This window comes from Melopsittacus undulatus, chromosome 9 (assembly GCF_012275295.1).
Source record: "Melopsittacus undulatus isolate bMelUnd1 chromosome 9, bMelUnd1.mat.Z, whole genome shotgun sequence".
NCBI classification, from domain to species: Eukaryota; Metazoa; Chordata; class Aves; order Psittaciformes; family Psittaculidae; genus Melopsittacus; species Melopsittacus undulatus.
In genome coordinates this window covers 3,175,972-3,194,051 of record NC_047535.1, presented here as the reverse complement: position 1 = coordinate 3,194,051, position 18,080 = coordinate 3,175,972, and the positions used below count along the sequence as shown (strand labels likewise).

At 49.5% G+C, this 18,080-nt stretch overlaps 1 protein-coding gene across 1 annotated transcript in view; it reads left to right on the top strand.

The window, feature by feature from the left end:
• LRRK1 (leucine rich repeat kinase 1) overlaps positions 1 to 16,667 on the top strand; it is a 73,489-nt gene extending 56,822 nt beyond the window's left edge. Inside the window, exons 24-33 of the mRNA XM_034066249.1 lie at positions 751 to 917; positions 1,873 to 2,070; positions 2,727 to 3,004; positions 3,197 to 3,391; positions 4,201 to 4,352; positions 5,959 to 6,076; positions 7,358 to 7,474; positions 12,454 to 13,295; positions 13,836 to 13,937; positions 15,901 to 16,667. Of these exons, the coding sequence (XP_033922140.1) occupies positions 751 to 917; positions 1,873 to 2,070; positions 2,727 to 3,004; positions 3,197 to 3,391; positions 4,201 to 4,352; positions 5,959 to 6,076; positions 7,358 to 7,474; positions 12,454 to 13,295; positions 13,836 to 13,937; positions 15,901 to 16,078 (2,347 nt within the window). The 3' untranslated portion in view covers positions 16,079 to 16,667. The remainder of the gene's footprint in view (positions 1 to 750; positions 918 to 1,872; positions 2,071 to 2,726; positions 3,005 to 3,196; positions 3,392 to 4,200; positions 4,353 to 5,958; positions 6,077 to 7,357; positions 7,475 to 12,453; positions 13,296 to 13,835; positions 13,938 to 15,900) is intronic.
• The last annotated feature ends 1,413 nt before the right edge of the window (positions 16,668 to 18,080 follow it).

Here is an 18,080-nt window from a genome sequence, read left to right as displayed (position 1 = left end):
CAATGTCCCTTTTGGTTCACACTCTCTCAGACCTCTCTGTGCCCGATGCAGAGCCATGAGACCTCTAGACCAAACTATGCCCTTTTGGCTGCTGTCAGAATCTTCTGAGCTCCCACTGGCCCCTGTTCCTTTCTTGGGGTCATTTCACTGGGCAAACACCCCATCAGCTCATCACGACAGCCCTCCTCACAGTGCTATCTCCTAGAGATTTATTTGACGGGTATGAGGCGAGTGGAGATGTTTGAAGTGTGAACAGCTGTAAAAGTAGTCTCTGGAAGAGTGGGGAAGTGATGAATTGCAGCCTGGGAACAGCTAGCTGATTTGAATAATCAGGTTTCAGAGTGTGGAGCTGTTCATAAACATCCTGTCCTGCCTCAGTGGAGAAGAGAGGGAAATGAAGCAAAAAAAAATCATTAATACAGATAAATGGTACAAATAGCTGCACCTTGTCATCTGCTTGGAAAGGAGCTTATGTGCTTTCCAGATCTGTTTCATTCTTGCGGGATACATTAGTAAAGAGACTTTTTTGCTCCTTTGCCCAAGTTACCTCTTTCTGCTAGAAACCTGTTGTACAACATGAACCAGCACAGAGCACGCTGAGATGACCAAGGTAGTTCAGGTGATCCGGTTCTCTCAGTAGATAAGACAAGAACCAAGCAGGGATTTGTGGAAATGGAAATCACATTAAAAACATGATTTTACAACATCTTTGAAACTTTTAATTAAAAAGCCCCGATCTCCTTTTGGCAGACTGTTCCTGGAAAATAGCAAACTGGAATGCAGTGAAAATGAAAACAACGTTCTTGGCCAGGGTGGAAGTGGAACCGTTATATACCGGGCACGGTACCAAGGAAAACCAGTGGCTGTGAAGAGATTTCAGATTAAAAAATGCAAGGGTTCTCCCACTTCAGCTGCAGGTACAGTCCACAGCATTGGTGTCGGGAATCAGCTCCTGCAGTCTGCTATCCCGAGCTAAGACCAAAGAGGCTTTGCTCTCCGAAGTGCTCGCAGCACCTGTTTAAATACAGCTTTGACAAATATAGCAAGATTGATGTGTTTCCATGGAGGAGGAGGGTGCATCTTTGAGTTCTTCAGGAAAGCACTTTAGCAATGAAGGGCATTGGCACTACTGGAAGCATCTCTCCTGCTGGGTGGACTCAGGGTGCCAAGGCAGAGCTCTTGATTGGGGTGGGAAGTAAGACTTCATCTCCTGTTCCCAAGCTATTTGGCAATGAGAAGTGTGGATTTGCATGGGTTTGTACTAAGGGCTTGTGAGTCTCTACCTTTGAATAAGTCTTTTACTCCATCTGTGCCAGCAGCTACAGAAAACAAATTGGAAATCCTCAGGCTGCCAGCTCCTTTAGGCAGGGACAGGCTCTAGTACTGCACATGCTGTCTGTCAAGCCCAGATTTCCAGCAGAGCCTCAGTCCATGGACAAAGGAAAGGGAAAAGTGCCTCACTTTCCTCATTTTTGTTCCTGAACCCCTGAGGTGTGGATCAACTGCTGGCACAGTGACTAAAAACCTTGGGAAAGACCAAGCCTGCCTGAGCAGCCTGTGGTGACCTGTGGCAGAAGGGCAGTTACTGTGAAGTGTCCCTCTTCTCCAGGGCAGCTGGGGAAGGGTAGGTAAGACTCCTTTCACCAGAGGGTTTGCAATGTGCCATCCATACCCAGAGAGTCCCTGCTTCAGAAAGCGCAGTCCCTTCCAACCCAAACCATTCTGTGATGCAACTTAAAGCGCCTTGCTATTGGTGTAACAGCACAAGCTGCCTTCCTCCTGCAGCATTTGCTCAGTGATTAGCACCTTCCAAAGAGTTTCTGACTTGGTTTCTCAGCTGGTAAGTGAGAGGGGGTTTGTGTGTCTTGCCAGATACCATGCTGAAACACCTGAGAGCCATGGATGCCATGAAGAACTTCTCAGAGTTTCGCCAGGAAGCCAGCATGCTCCACTCACTGCAACACCCCTGCATCGTCTCCCTTATTGGCATCAGCATCCATCCTCTCTGCTTTGCCTTAGAGCTGGCCCCCCTGGGCAGCCTCACCACTGTATTGTCTGAAAACTCCAAAGGTAAAAACAGGATCTTCCTTCTGGGAGAGCTCATTCTCTGAGTCGTGATAGTGGCAAATGCTCAACAACATCTAAATTACTGCCTGATTTACTAGAGGGGATTTTTTGCCAGACTAGGGGAAGTGGGAGGGATGGAATTGCTCTTACACTGTGCCTTTGGGAACCTAGTAAAAATTGATGCTCAGGATTTTCAAACCTATTTTGGAGACCTGGATTTTCAATTTCTCTTCGAATTAAAAAGTGCATCTCACTTCAGTGCTGCATGGGGAATGCTGTGTTCATCCCCCTGCAGATGTGTGCCTGCTACTCTGAATTCCCTCATAATTATCTGTATTTCCATCACTGTCAAATGAATGACACTAATTCCAGGATAGGTTGAGGCCATCTGACCCTCTTGGCACCTTGGCTTTGTGTCAGCTTTCTGTAAGACACTAATTCTAACCAGAAGACTTAGGGGTTTAGACTGAAAGGGTTTAAAAAAAGAATCTTAACAGAACTGTCAGATGTGAATAGTACCACGAACATCACATCCTGACATTGAGTGATGTTTTAAAAGGTTATTAGTTATTGCTCTGAGTTTAAAAGAGAAAGGAGGGGGTGAAAAAAGCAGTTGTTGCAATTACAAGAACTGAAGACAGGCTGTTCCTTTGGGCCAGGGTCTTCTTTTGTGCCACTGGGACACATGCTGACACACAAAATAGCGTACCAGATTGTGACAGGCCTTGCCTACCTGCATAAGAAGAACATCATCTTCTGTGACCTGAAGTCAGACAACATTTTGGTGTGGTCCCTGGATGTCAAAGAGCACATCAACATCAAACTCTCTGACTATGGCATCTCCCGGCAGTCGTTCCATGAAGGCGCGCTTGGTGTGGAGGGCACACCAGGATACCAAGCTCCTGAGATCAGGCCTCGCATAGTCTATGATGAGAAGGTAACTGTGGTGTATCCATGAGGGCAGCTCCTGTGTGACAGCAGGGGGTGCTGGCTTCATGCATGGGGCTGAATTCCCTTAGACATGCATGATGTGCAGCACTGGCTTTCCCACTGTGACCTTCCTTCCTTCCTTCCTTCTCCATCCACCAAGAGGGGTTTGCCTTGTTTTGTCCTCTGCTTCTGGCTCTAGGTGGACATGTTCTCATATGGGATGGTCCTGTATGAGCTGCTGTCTGGTCAGCGGCCTGTGCTAGGACAACACCAGCTCCAGATTGCAAAGAAGCTGTCTAAAGGGATCCGTCCTGTTCTTGGGCAGCCAGAAGAGGTGCAGCTCTATAGGATGCAGGCACTCATGATGGAGTGTTGGGACACTAAGCCAGAAAAGGTACAAGACAGCCCTTTTGTGACCAGTGTTTTCTGATCTTACAGCTACAGGGATCTGACAGCTCTCTTCACATAGGAGAGCTGAGCTTGTTCTTGGTACAGCAAACAGCTTGTTTACCCATTTACTGCTCCTGCTGATTTGGCCCAAAACTGCTCTTGACTTAAATGAGAGTTTTATGAATTAAATGGTGGCAGATTGGTGGCCTTAGACAGTGTGGTGACATGAAGGTCCCTTGATGTCAGTGGCAGTTAGGGTATTGATTTCACCAGGGCAAGATGTTACCCATGATTTATACAATATTATGCTGTGAGTGTAACTACAAAGATTTCCAAACCCCTGAGATTGTGAAAGGCAGTGTGAGGAATAAAAGGGTTTGGAATATGAGAAAAGGATGATGCTGCATTATGTTTGTCATCAATTACAAGCTGGTGTTTTATAGCTGATGTCCTACAGACAAAGGTCAGCTTGACTCACAGCTATTAGTCATGGCAGTGACAGTGGGGCAACTTCCACAGTGCATAAACCTGAAGAAATTAATTGATGAAATGTGTAAGAGAATCACTGATCAAACCATGGAAGTACAGAAGAGGTTTGGCTTCAGTGGGATAAGGAAGATACTAAGAACCAATGAGGTGGGATTTATAAGGAGAATTTGGTGCAGATCTGAGAAAGTAGCAGATGTCTTTATTGATGAAGGCCACTTCCTGGCTCTCCAGCTTTAATAATTTATAATTATTGGAATTCTTTTATGATCTGGACCTCCACCTGTCTTGTGAGACATAAGCCTTTCCTTTTCCCTTTCCCCACAGCGTCCACTGGCCATTTCTGTGGTAGGACAGATGAAAGATCCTACCTTTGCAACATTTATGTACCTGCTATCCTGTGGGAAGCAGTCCTCCTTCTTCTGCTCCCAAGGACAGGATTACACTGTGGTGTTCTGGAATGGCAAGGAAGACGCCAGGTGAGACAGCTCATATTTGTTATTTCTTCCTTTCTTTTCTCTTTTTAAGTAAGAACCCTTCAGCATCTTCACTTCATGCCTCTGGGAGGGAGGTAAAGAGAAGGTGAAGGTGGATTTGGGTGAGTGCCAAGCATACGGTGAATGCTGTTTTCCCAAACTCTTTTTAATTGCGAACAGTGGTTGCTTTATAAAGGCTATTTAATGAGCTTAACTCAGCTTCAGTTAATGTGAGGAGAAGCTTAGGGCACTGTAGTGATTCACACGCACAGGATGAAGCATTTGTACATGAGAACAGACATGTTCTGCCCTCCCTAATGAGGCCATTTAACACTAAACCTTTCCTAATTGCGACTGCAGTTCCATCTCCGTTCTGCAGAGCAATTAAGCACACACTTAAATCCTATTGAAATCATCAGGAGTTAACCACATGCCTGAAGCTGTGTGTGCATCCAAGTGTATGCTGCCAGAAAAATGTGTGCTGTACTGAATAGGCATGTGCTTAAAATGTTATTAAACTGTGACTGAGATGATGGCATTTTGTTCAGCCGTATATGACCCATGGCTAGTTAGGTTTATTTTTATGGATGTTACTGATTTTTATAGCCTCAGTCTTCTTTGGAAACAGTCACAAACTGATCTAAATTTTACATTAATGCGTTCATTATTTGTAACCATTAACCTAATGGGAAAGGGACGTGATTTGTTTAGGAACAATTTGCTTTGCTCTTCATGGTGCCTGCTCAATCGTTCAGTGCAGACAGTGCAAGTGCTTCTGCTAAAACTGTTGAAACACACGGGACTCACAGATGTAATTTGAATGCATGGATGTTATCCAGATATTCACAGCAATATATCTCAGTGAATCTGCTTCTGACTGGACAATCCACTTGCTGGAGACGGCTGAATAACAAATTACTTATATGTGACAGATTTCAGGCTGTGTAATTGCTCTTGCCACAGTTGGTAAAACATCTGGGGCTCACAGATGTGGGTGTGAATATCCAGTTATTGTTCAAACATGCAAACCCAATAAACTCCCCAACCAAAATATGTGTAGTTAGAAAAATATTAATCAGTCATCTTTAGAAATCATTTTATCAGGTTACAGATCTTTGCTCTTACTTGGAAGAATCGTGCTCTTCTGTTTTATGTACTAGAATAAGCAATGAAGCCAGATAATACTAAGGCAGTGAACTTGGAATATGAGCACATAATCTCTGGAGAACCTAATGGGCAAGATGGGCTAAGACCTCACAGCTATTAATTACTATTAATAGCTAGTAATACTGCTGTTCAGCTGGAGCTATTTGTCTCACAGCTGAATTATAGTAACCACATAAGTTCTCCTCATCCATTTCCACACAAAGTCAGACAGCTGAGTTTAAATCTTCGCAGAAACAATTGCGTATCTGCCCCCTGAGGAAGACTTGTGGCACATCTGTATTTCTCTTCCTTTGCAATGGCTGTTTGGAGGGTTGTAGATCCTTGCAGCATCGTGCACATCTGGACAATCACGTTATGGCTTGGCCAAAAATGCCACGTACTGTCCTGCAGCAGTGTGCGGGCTGAATGCTGGCTACAGGAGAGTGTTATTTGCTCCTTTCAGAAACTACACAGTGGTGAACCTGGAGAAGGGAGTCATAGAAGTGGAGCGGATGAGCTGCCCAGGAATGAAGCTATGCTGCCAGCTCAAGTTTCAGAATGCCCTCTGGGCTGCCACAGAGGTGAGTGTTGGTTGAGTCCAAGTGCCCTGCTCAAGAAGGGGCCTCATTAGAAGAGACACGAATGAAGAGAAGAGCTTATTAACTTAGTAAAGCTGAGAGTGTTTGAGACCATGGGCATCTCAGATGAGCAGCATGATGTTGCATCTGCTGCCTTTGGGTGTATTGTTTCTACGTGTCAGACAGCTGACACCTAGATCAAAATCCTGCCTCCTGGTGTTCAAAGCAATCGTGGGAACTTCAGCTTTCCAAGGCAAAACTCTCTGGGTTGTAGCATATCCGTACCCAGGGTTTCATCTGGGAAATGTCCTTATCTGTAGGCGATAAAGGGAAGCAGTGAAAGAAACCATGCATGGTAGGGTGGGGTTTTGAAAGAGGCCTGAGGGATTTGAAAGTTGGTGGGAAATGGGTACCCAAATTCTGTGTTCACCAGTGAAAAAGATAAGAGGGAGAGAGCATGGCTTGATGTATCCCTCAGAGCCCCTGTCCACCATCACAAAGGGCTGTGTTAAGTGTCAGCCAGTCCCAACACAATCATTTGACACAAAGCAAGTTAAAAATAGATGAAACAAACTGTAATGTTCCTGAAGTTCAGTGTTTCATTGTGGGAAAGAAGGTCACACTCACTGAATAAATGATTTGTGTTGGTTAATTCACTCCACCCTAGGAGAGGTGCTGTAACTGAGTGAGAATACAGCTCTTTTTTTCCCCATAAGCAGATAAGACATATTGACCTTTTCTGTTCCCAAATGGAGGTAAAGTTCAAGTATTCCTCTTTTTCTATAACAAAAATGATAGAAAAAAGTAGAATTCAAAAATCTTAGAGCACTGTATTGCCAGCTTTTCAATAAAAATTAAATGTGCTGCTATTCCCTTAACTGAGTGCTCTAAGTTTAGTAGATTTCTGAGGTATGGAGCAGATGTAATTCCATGTACAGTGTAATCCTGGCTTTCCTTGGATTGACAGATTCATGCAAAATAGCATGCAACATGCTTCAGTTGTCTTGGCACGTTTGGGGTTTGTGCAGTCAATGCTGCTGATAAAACACCTGTAGTGGTGATTTTGGTGGCTTCTGGATAGCACATACATTGTCCACAGCTCATCCTGGGGAAGGCAGTAACTGCTTTCTATCCTGCGATCTCCAGGGAAAACAAAGAGAAAGCCAGGCTTTGGTTATCAAGTGAAAAATGGATTTGGAACCAATTTGATCCTGTTCAGGTATTAAAATATGAAAAACATGAAAGATTATTGAAATTTACAGAGTTTTATGTGTTCTTTCACAGGACCAGAAGATTTCGGTGTACGGGTTGCAGGGCATGTGTCCTTTAAAGACTCCACAGAAGTGTTTAGACACTCCTGCTACTGTGAGCTGCTTTCTAGTAATGCCCATTGTCAAAAAGGTAAGGAGGATCCTAAAGGGAAAGGGGCATTTGTGGGGCTAAGCCAAGCTGCCAGGGTCTGTGTGGCTCATTGCGAGCTCGTGTTGGACTTTGCAATGCCCAGGAACATTTTGGCAGCATGGGGAGAAGGCTTCCAGTTGTTTGTGCCTCTGCCAGAAGACAGAGGTGTGGGCAGGAACCTGAGTCAGGGGACCAAAGCTGGTACTTCCCAGCCTGCTGGGGAAATGGTCAAAATAGATCAAATTCCTCTGCAAGGAAGTTTTCCAGCTGTGTTTCCACATCACTGGAAGACAATGTTTAGGCTGATCAAGCAAAGCAGAGAGGACATGAAACCATAATTAGACAGGAGATCTGTCAACTGCTGATGCAGGGTTTGAGTATCCTGTATCGTAGCTCTGGTAAGTACTCTTTCCCTGGTGTGTGCGCATCCTGTCATTTGTGTACACAATCACCTTGGTAATACTATCTAGGCTCAGACACACTTTTGGTTTTGAATGAGAACACATGGGTAGAACAGCTTGTAGGGGTAATAATCTCATAGATAATACAGATAGTTACAGGTAATAACAAGAGTTATATGTTACCTAGTTCTGGAATTGCTAACATCCAGTTACTGGCAAGAGAAATGGGACATGACTGCCTATCGTGGAAGTCTTGGGAGATGTGTAAAAACTGATGTGGGGGTAAATTACCTCCGGTTTGCTTACAGCCACTTCAAGGGAAAACATATAATTATGGTCCAGCATTGTCAGTAGCTGTGCAGTTTCTGCAAATGCCAGCAGACAGGTAAGTGTCTAAAAGCTCAGTATGGAGCAGCTCTCAGAGCAACAGTGGAGCTGCTTTATGCCACATGCCTGTTCTGAGTTGCTGTCCGTTTCTGGCTCCAGCTGCAGACTGACTCCGAGGCAGATGGTTAGTGTAAGGTGTACTGCTTCACTTCCAAACATGGTGTCAGGAGGACTGAAGTAGGCCATAGATGTGAAGCTGGCAGAGGGATGAGTTTCACTGGCCGGGAGGCTGCATCTCTCAGCTTTCTTTGGCTCCCAGACCTGGAGTTTCATTTCTGATGTGCAGGGCAAATTTCTTTTTCATGCTGCCTGAGGTTTTGTCCAGGACAGTTGAACGAGTCTTTCGCTTTCAGCTTTTCCACTGTCATACAGCTTGCAAAGCCATTCCTCATAGGTTACGAGTGGCTTTATGTCTCCTGGTTTCTATTTCCAGTTTGTGGCTTGCCTAGAAAATGTCATAAATAATGCCAGGCCCTACAATAGTAATATTGAGTCTAGACACCTCCCTTCCTCCCCCGACCCTACCCAACCTTCCAGAAATCCACATCCCTTCGGCGTACTCCGTCTATTGGACTTACTTTTTCCTCTCTCCTTTCTATGAATGAGCTTGGCAGTGAAATAGCCAAAGCAGCAGCCATAGGGATGTGCAGACCAGGTTGGCAAGAAACTAAACCGCTTTCTGAAGGAGCCAGGTCTTGCAGCAAGGCTCAGTGGAAAGCTTACACTTGTTAAATTCACTGCACAGCGCAGGGAGCTGTATCAGAGTTATCACACAGCTATTGTTGTCCAGTGGAGAGCAGAACTGCCCATGTTTCCCTGGGAAGAAGGCCTTTAGCTGACGAGATGTGAGGTAACTTGCAGAGAATTGCTGAGGGATGTTGCTGGGAAGGGGAATTCTTTACGACTGCCTTGGGAAGACTGATCCAAAAGAAATAGTTTCCAAAACTTGGTTTCTCATCCAAAGGAAGCATCATGGAAATTTCAAAGCAGCAGAGAGGGCCCCAGAATCCAAAACCCTCCCGCCAAGGAAAAAGTCTTGTACAAGTTAAGCTTTTTTGTTGCGTGCTTTCTGTCACCAGCATCACTGGGGTTGGCAAACAGGAGCTTTTCCTTTCAGAAGAAAAACCCCAAATAAGCAAACAAACAGGTTAAAAAGAGCAAACCAAGATGCTTTCTGAATAGGTTTGCACCATTCTTACGAGGAGATGCTGAAGGAGAGAGAAACCTGAATGGTTCAAGCCTGTGGCCCCTTGCAGAAACCTGGAACACATGAAAACAAGAGCTGCATTTAAAGGCTGCAGCCTGCTGCGGCGTTCCCTGCCAGCAGTGCCAGACCCTGCGGGGAGGAGAGGAGGAGGTGACCAGGCTGGGCTGTTGGGGGCTGTATTTTTCTTCTTAACCTGCTCCTGATGGCTCCAAGCCTTGCACTGTCCTTAGCTACGAGAACAGGACGTCTGGAGCCAGCTCATCTCCTGCACATCACATACCATCACAGCCCTGCTCAGAGGCCTTCCTCCCTGGCACAGTGGGACTCCTGGCAGGACGGAGACTTCAAATGCACTTTTGTTGCTGTGTGTTTTTGTTGGCTCTTTATGGAGCCCAAATGTTGAAAATGAATTCTGAGAAAGTTACTTAAGGTTTTTGGAGGCTGCTGCCCTGCCTGCCTCTGGTCGTTGCTGTAATACCCTCATTTGCAGGGTTTTGCCCGGCTGCACTGGCACTTAATGCAGTCTGGTGAGTTAATGGAACCCATGGGTGGTGGCTTTTGCCATGGTCTTCTGTGAAATGGTCAGTCCCTTGTCTCAGGCAGGGGATGGCAGGCTCAGGGCTTTTCTCAGCACTTGAGCACTCCTCGCTTCTTAAACAGAGAGATAACAACAGTGGCTGGACAGAAACAGGTCCCAGTAGCCAAGGCAGTGAGCAATCACCTCCCCAGAGCACAAAATAACTTCCAGATTTGCTTCCCCCCATGGTGATTTTCCAGCCCTGGCTGGAATTTGGTGTCACTGGTGAAGCTGGGTGGGGATCAGGGATGCAGCTCTGCCTGGTAACAGCGCTGATTGCTCAGTCCTGGGGCAATCTGACCTGTGGATCCCAGAGGGAAGCTGGGGTCTGTTATGCAGTGGCTGACACTAATAAACTAACATCAAAATACTTCTTATGAAGCCTGTGCTTGGGTAATTCACTGGTTTCAGCTCATACAAGACAAAATGACAAGAGATCACTGGAGACTTTAAGTGTCCTGTGTCACACTAAGAGCAGTTCATGTTGCTGTAACCCACGTTATGGTTAATGTCGGATATTCCCATCTAAAATCCTCTGATTTTAGTAAAAGTACCTATTGTGCAGGGTGTGAAAAAGAGTTGACCCATTTTCACCAGAGAACCGTGGGCTGCTCTGCTTTGTTTTGTTCTGGTTTAAACAATCAAACTCCTTTCCAAAGAAAGAATAACCCAAAACCCAGCTTATGCAAAGCATCGTGCCATGTTCCAGCCTACTGATGCAACTCCCTGGCACAGCCACATCCAGGAGCCTTTGCACCACATCCACATGGCAGCAGGGACATGGCACCAGACACTACAGGCCTTTTGGGTTTCTTTTAATTAGTGGTTAGAGCATTGGGACTGGACTGAGTTAAAGTCCAGGTCCCATTTCACAACTTTCCACTTGCTTCCCTACTTTTTCCCATTACAGTAAAGTTCTGCTGTGACTTGGATTAGTCATACGGGCTCAGCACACTCAGGGTTTTACTCATACTTTGTATGCAGGATAATGGCTTTTTATCCAAGACTCTTAATGAGCCTTGCAAACAGTGCAATCAATTACACTACTACTTACTCTATGCTATCTGCCCCCTTGATATCTGAATGCAATTCAAGACACTGATTTTGGCCTCTCTGTGTTTAAGCAGCTTGGGAGCTGTCTTCCAGGTCTGGCACAGCCAAGATCCCTGGAAAGACACAGGTTTCCCCTTAATTTATGAGCAGCAAGAGGTGATGCTGAGTCCGCAGCCTGTCTCACTGCAGAGGGGTGAGCTTGTGTCCTTCAGCTGGTGGTGCTGTCTGGTTTGTTCACTTTGCCTCGCTCAGTCCAACCAGATTGTAACAACAGCAAAAAAGCCCTGGGCAAAGGGTCTTTATATAGAATTTATTGCTCCACAGGGAGGAAATGGAAAGGCCTTTGAGGTGGGTATTGTTTTATCTGCCTCGCAGATGGGGGAGTTCCTGGTACAGACCCAAGGTCATGGGGAGTTGTACTCCTGAGAGGTTCATTTCCCAGTCTGTTTAACAGCATTTGCATGGCTGGGATGAGCTGGAGGAGTCGGAGACCCGGCGAGCCATGTCCTCCTCACCGGCTCCCATCCATGGGACGTGACGGCATCCACTGGAGCGGGGCTGCAGAGCAGCATAGAGCCATAGCTCCTGCAGCCAGCACATCTGTATGCTTAGGGGCAGGATTGTAACCACCTGCAGGTTTGTTCATGGCACTTGGAATTGGCTGCTGCTTCTGTGCCCTTCGCTGGGGTCTCTCTGAGCTGTCAGGGTCCCAGAGGGTGTCCCTGGGAGGAGCAGGGCTGTCAAAGCAGCAGACATGGGAGGCAGAGCGATTGCTGTGTGCTCCTGTTGGCCTCCATCTCTTTCCTTTTCTACTGTGTGTCTCCTGTTCCTCTCCTGCCTACACTGATAGCAATAGTTTTACTCCTTTTTGGAAATGAGCCGGGTTTCTACAGCTGGATTCATAGGATCATGATGCCTGTCTCTGAACATACTCCAGCTTGAATTTGTTAACCTTCGGGGCAGGCTGCCAGCTCTGTCTGTCCTCCCTTGCCAATAAAGAGAGAGGTAACACTGGGTGAGAGGAGTGTGGCTCTGCAGCCGCTTCTATGGAATGACTTCTTTTTATGTTGCTGTTATCACCGAGTGATTTGGGTAAGTTACTGGTGTACTTGTAGAACTGAGAGAGGCAGCCAGAGCCTCTGGGACTGAAAGCTCTTGTAGTGAATGCTTCATCCCTGGCAGTGTTCAAGGCCAGGTTGGACAGGCCTTGGGCAACATGGCCTAGTGTGAGGTGTCCCTGCTCATGGCAAGGGGTTGGGACTAGATGGCCTTAGGGTCCTTTCCATCCCAAACCATTCTGTGACTGCAGAGAACTAAAGAACCGGATGGTGATTGTGCTGTCTCTTCCTTGCAGAACTCGTACGTGGTGCTGGCTGGTTTGTCGGATGGACTCGTAGCAGTGTTTTCAGTGTCCCAGGGTATCCCAGGGGACAGCTGCTCCTACCTGTGCTCCCACACAGCAAACAGGTCCAAATTCAGCATTCCTGACGACGACCCCCGGCAGAACCCATACCCTGTGAGGGCCATGGAGGTCGCCAGCAGCGGGGCCGAGGTCTGGTACAGCAACGGCCCCGGCATCCTCATCATCGACTGCGCCTCCATGGAGATCAGCAGGAGGCTGGAGCCCTTCAGCCCACCCTCGGTGATCACATCCATCGCCTGCACCTCTGAGTGCCATGGTGAGGAGGTTGTGTGGTGCCTGGATGACAAAAGCAACTTCCTGGTGATGTTTCACGTTGCCACCTACCAGCTCTGTGCACGGTACTTCTGTGGGGACTGCAGCCCCCTCAGGGACATGTTCACCATCCAGCAGCCCTCAGCACCCATCCCAGCTACAGCACCCATCACCCACAGAGCGATGGAGAGCAGCCCGCTGGCGGACATGAGCATCATCTACAGCCCAGAGGGTGGCACCCAGATCCTGAACCACCAGGACTCGCTCACCGATTACTGCTCTGTGTCTTCCTACTCCTCCTCACCTCCTACCAGGGTCACCCGGTGCCCCTCCAGCCTGCCCAGCTCACCCACCAGTGCTTCCAGTGCCCTCCTCTCCATTGATTTTGAGGAGTCTGGCAAGTTCCATGAGCTGAAGGCTTCCCTGGATCACGATGCTGTGCCTCTGGGGGACCACGTGCAGCAGCAGCATCTCCAAGCTGTCAAGATCCTTTCAGTGAAAGACCTCATATGGATCCCCAGGTAAGTGGGTCAAAGACCTTCACCAAAATCCCTCCTGGGCTGAGTGTGAGATTAACTTCCCAGCATCATTCACCTGGACTGAATAACCAAGACACTTTGCCCCCAGTACAGTGTTACATCGATTTGCTACCCCTTTTTAAAGCTCTTTGGTGTTGAGCAGGATGGCCACAGCTCGGGTCATGCCAGATTGATTTCAGCAGGGTGGGTTAGGGTTAGGGTGGTAAGACTCAAAGCCATGGTTCCCCAGCTACTGAGGTAACAAAGACCAGCAGGCAGCTTCCTTGCTCACTCACAACCATGTAAATCCTGTTGCCTTCTTTTGAGCTGATGGAAACCACTGGGAATCTGATTTTGCCTGGCCTGGGGGCTCTCACTGTAGTGGATTTCAGATGCACCTCAATGGCATCAGAGCCCCCCTTCCCTGCAGAGTGCTGTATAACTGCAGGAGGAGTTGCAGCAGGGGATGGGGACCCAGCATGGATCTTCCCCAGCGGTCCCCATTGTGGAATACCTGTGCCATCTCCCTTGATTCTCTTCCAGGAGAGGAGGGGATATCATCGTTATTGGGCTGGAGAAGGAATCGGGCACCCAGCGGGGCAGAGTGATCGCCGTGCTGAAGGCTGGGGAGCTGGCTCCCTACGGGTGAGGATGATGGGGCAGTGCCCATCGCACCAGGGGCACAAGGGGACTGGGTGGCACAAAGTGGCTCTGCAGGCTCCTGTGAGCTTCCTCTTGGCTTCCAGCAGCATCTGGGAAGGTCCCAGATAGAGGAGATGCAGGTGGTGGTTGCACATTAAACCATGTGCTTGCTCTTAGAGCATGACATAGGTGTGGGGAAGGCACCATGACCACAGTCTGGTCTCCAAGAGCCACAGAGACCAAGTACCCCATGAGACAGGCGGGAGCATCATGCACAATGCGATGAACGTGGGTCTGATCCTGCCTGGTGCTGGGCCCTGGTGCTCGCAGGGCACCTGGCAGAGGAGCAGTGGAGCTTGGCAGGCTCAGGCCCTGCGCTCAGAACAAGAAGGGTATTTATGCAGAGCAGTGCTTGTCTGTGGCTGCATTCCCGTGGATCAGGTTGATGTTCTGGCTCTAAATGAGCACCTTTGTGCTGTCGGCAGTGATGGGGCCGGGGGGAGGCTCCTGGAGCACGGAGGGGGGGTCAGTTACATACATTAACTGCAATGTTTCATACAGTGAACAAGGGTCCAAGCAAAGAAATGGCTGCTGGAGAGATGGGGGTGCTGGTGCTGATCACTTCAATACCAGTCTGGGATTTATGTCCAGACAAATGGAGGTTAAGGATTGTGAGGGGTTAGACATCATCATTTAGTACCACTAAGCAAACACAGCCAGAGACCAAAGCTCTCCTGCCATTCCCTCTGCTTTCAGTGTGAGTGTCCTGAGCTGGGAGTACAGCATCATCTTCATTGCTCACGGGTAATCCTTAGGGTGATGTTGCTTTACCCACATTAGGTGTGGAGCTGAGGTGAAGCAATGTGGACACCTCAGGCCTGTCCTGCTTTGCTGCCCCACTGGTGCAGGTACAATGGCCACTGACTCAGCCCTGTGTTACCAGCAGGATAAAGACACCAGTGCAGCCTCCTCCAAGGGCAGGGCAAGCTGGGGAGGTGAGGGAAGGGAGGTGGTTTCTTAGGGGCAGTTTGTGATAGAAACAGCAGCCAGGGACAACCCTTGCTGCCAGTTCCCCCCATCTGGGGCCTCAGTTTGGGGCCAGTCTTCCCCCATCTGCTGTCAGAGCAGATAGAGGTAGATGTTAGATAGAGGCCAGCATGGGCTGGACTCCTGTTGTAGAACCCCAGACTGGTTTGGGTTGGAAGGGACCTTAAAGCTCCTCCAGCTCCAACCCCTGCCACAGGCAGGGACCCCTTCCACTGGAGCAGCTGCTCCAAGCCCCTGTGTCCAACCTGGCCTTGAGCACTGCCAGGGATGGGGCAGCCACAGCTTCTCTGGGCACCCTGTGCCAGCACCCTCACAGGGAAGAGCCCTGAACCCCGCAGGGACAAAAGCATCACCTTCAGCCTGGCCTCATCCCCATGGGGTACCTGCAGGGCAGCTTCAGCTGCTGCTGTCTGACCAGGTAACAGGCTCAGACACTGGGAAGGGAAGCACAAGCAATGTGATGCTGTCACACAGGATTCCTACAGCAGCCTTGTGGATCCCTGTGCTCTTGCCCCAGCCGTGCCTATGGGATGGGCTCCATCCCGCTCCCACAGGCTAGGGAAGCTGTTGGCAGCCTGTCACTGTGCCGTGATGGAGCTGTATTCAAAATGCCCAGCTGGCAGCAGGCAGAAGAGTCTGGATTGAGGGCAACCTCAATGTCCTGCAGCCAAGCACCCCCCAGCATGTCTGGGCACCCTTTAGGAACCCTTTCCCACATCACTGAGCCGCTTGCTTCCACCTTGTCGTGGTTCCTGATCCCTCTCTTTGTTACATTCTCCTTTCCCATGGATTTGCAGCTTATAAAGAGATTCAGCAGCTGGAAAGGGAAGCGTGTGAGTCAGTGCATGCCCCATGAGCAGTGATGCTCTGTGCTAGCAGAGCTCTGATGCCCTTCTCCTCTCTGTCCTTCCCTTCGCAGGGCACTGGTGGATGCTGCTCTGGTAGCAAAGGACACAGTTGTGTGCTGCTTCCAGAAGGACACCACGGAGCGGTGCCTGGCTGTCTGGAGGGGCTGGAGTGCCAGAGACTTTGACATCTTCTACCAGGCCTATGAAGAGCTGGGAAGGCTGGAAACCTGCATGAGGAAGAGGAGGTAGTGCCTGCAGCACCAGGGCTCAATGGGAGCATCCTGCTCCCAGTGTGCCTGGACTGTGAGACACAGCCCCGAGAGGCAGGGGACGAGGGATGGGAGCATGGGAATGGTTTGCTGCTAAGGACCAGTGTGGGGTTCCCGTGGCTGGAGCCCCATCAGGGCTTTGGGGACTGAAGGGACCAGTGTGAGCAGAGCCCCCTCCCTGCTCTTGCTCCATCGCACGCTCCCCTGCAGTACTGGAGAGCAGGAGGTGGAGGTGCCTCTCTTACAGTTTCTTCTTCCCCATTTTAAGCTCCTTCCTCACCTTCAGCATGCCCTGGCTGCTGCTGCTGCTGCTTTATGGTGTCTGTTGTCAGCCGGGAGAGCTCCGGTACCCCCATGGGGCTCTTCCTGGGAGCCTCAGCACGTTGTGGTCCCCACTGCCTGCTGGCCGGCAGTGCGGCTCACCATGGGATAATGCACCCGCTCCATGGGACAATGCACCCCCCTCCATGGGACAATGCACCCCCCTCCATGGGACAATGCATCCTGCTCCATGGGACAGTGCACCCCGCTCCATGGGATAATGCACCCTGCTCCATGGAACAGTGCACCCCGCTCCATGGGACAATGCATCCCGCTCCATGGGACAATGCATCCTGCTCCATGGGACAATGCACCCCACTCCATGGGATAATGCATCCTGCTCCATGGGACAGTGCACCCCGCTCCATGGGATAATGCACCCTGCTCCATGGAACAGTGCACCCCGCTCCATGGGACAATCCACCCTGCTGGAAGCACTGTGGAGCTGCTGCCCCCATCCCTGCTTGCGTGTTAGAGGCTGCTTCAGGTGCAGCCCCTGTTGTGACTGCTGTGCTGGGTGTAAGACCCAGTGATGAGCTTTGGCTGGTTCCCAAGGGCTGCTGTGGCACAGTGCTACTGTGATAGAGCCTCAGATCAGCTGCCAGGGATCCTGCACAAGCTCAGTACATGAGGGAGCTGGTTCATTGCACTGCTGCAAAGTCCATTGTACATCAAGCCGATGCGAAGCCAAGTCCCTCAGTTGGGGAGATGCTCACTCGTGTGAGACAGGGAGCCCTTTAACCAGGAAGGTTTGAAACCTCCCTTTGCTCCACTATTGGTGTGTCGGGAATGCAATAAGCTTCATTTGCCTGTGTATCTGTGCAGCTTCTGTTCACCACAGCTTTCACCTTATCTCCATTAGCCTGGGATGATGTATTGGCTCCGACTACAATTGCACTCAGTTATCCCAAGCATGTACAGCAGTGTATAAAGGGAGCCTGGCTGAGCACCCTGTATAAAGGTGTACAGATGAATTTCGGACCTTCTTCTTTTCTATCCCAAGAACCCATGTGAGCATCGGCAATGCTGGCCAAGGCTGAGCGGGCAGGTTCACGCTCTGCCTCCCAGCTCTGGTGCAGGCTGCTAACCCCTCCCTCACAAACAGGAGTGTGTCCTAAAATAAACTCATTCCCCCCACACTGACACTGCACTGGTGCCACTCGTTATTGGTGTTGTCTCCATCCCCTACAGATCCCCCAGACTGGTTTGGGTTGGACCTTAAAGCTCCTCCAGCTCCAACCCCTGTCACGGGCAGGGACACCTTCCACTGGAGCAGCTGCTCCAAGCCCCTGTGTCCAACCTGACCTTCCTTCGGCCTTGCAGGTTTTCTTTGGGAAGACACTGGAATAGCCCCAGCCCTTCCTCATCCTCCCCCTGCAGCAGCACAGGTTGGGTCCTGCGCTGCTTCCCCAGCCACTGTGGGGCTGTCGTTACAAAAGGGGCTTTGTTGCACTCGCTGCTGCCTCTGGGAGCTGCTGCTGGGCACAGACCCCACAGCACAGACCCTGCATGCACCTTCCCCAGCCACACCAGAGCATCCCTGCCCTGAGCACTGCTCCCCAGGGCTCAGGGTGGTTGTGGGGGGAGCAGAGGGGCTGCAGTTGGGTTCCAGGAGCCCTGCATGAGACAAGGGGAGAAGCGTGAGAGGTCCCTGCTGTAGG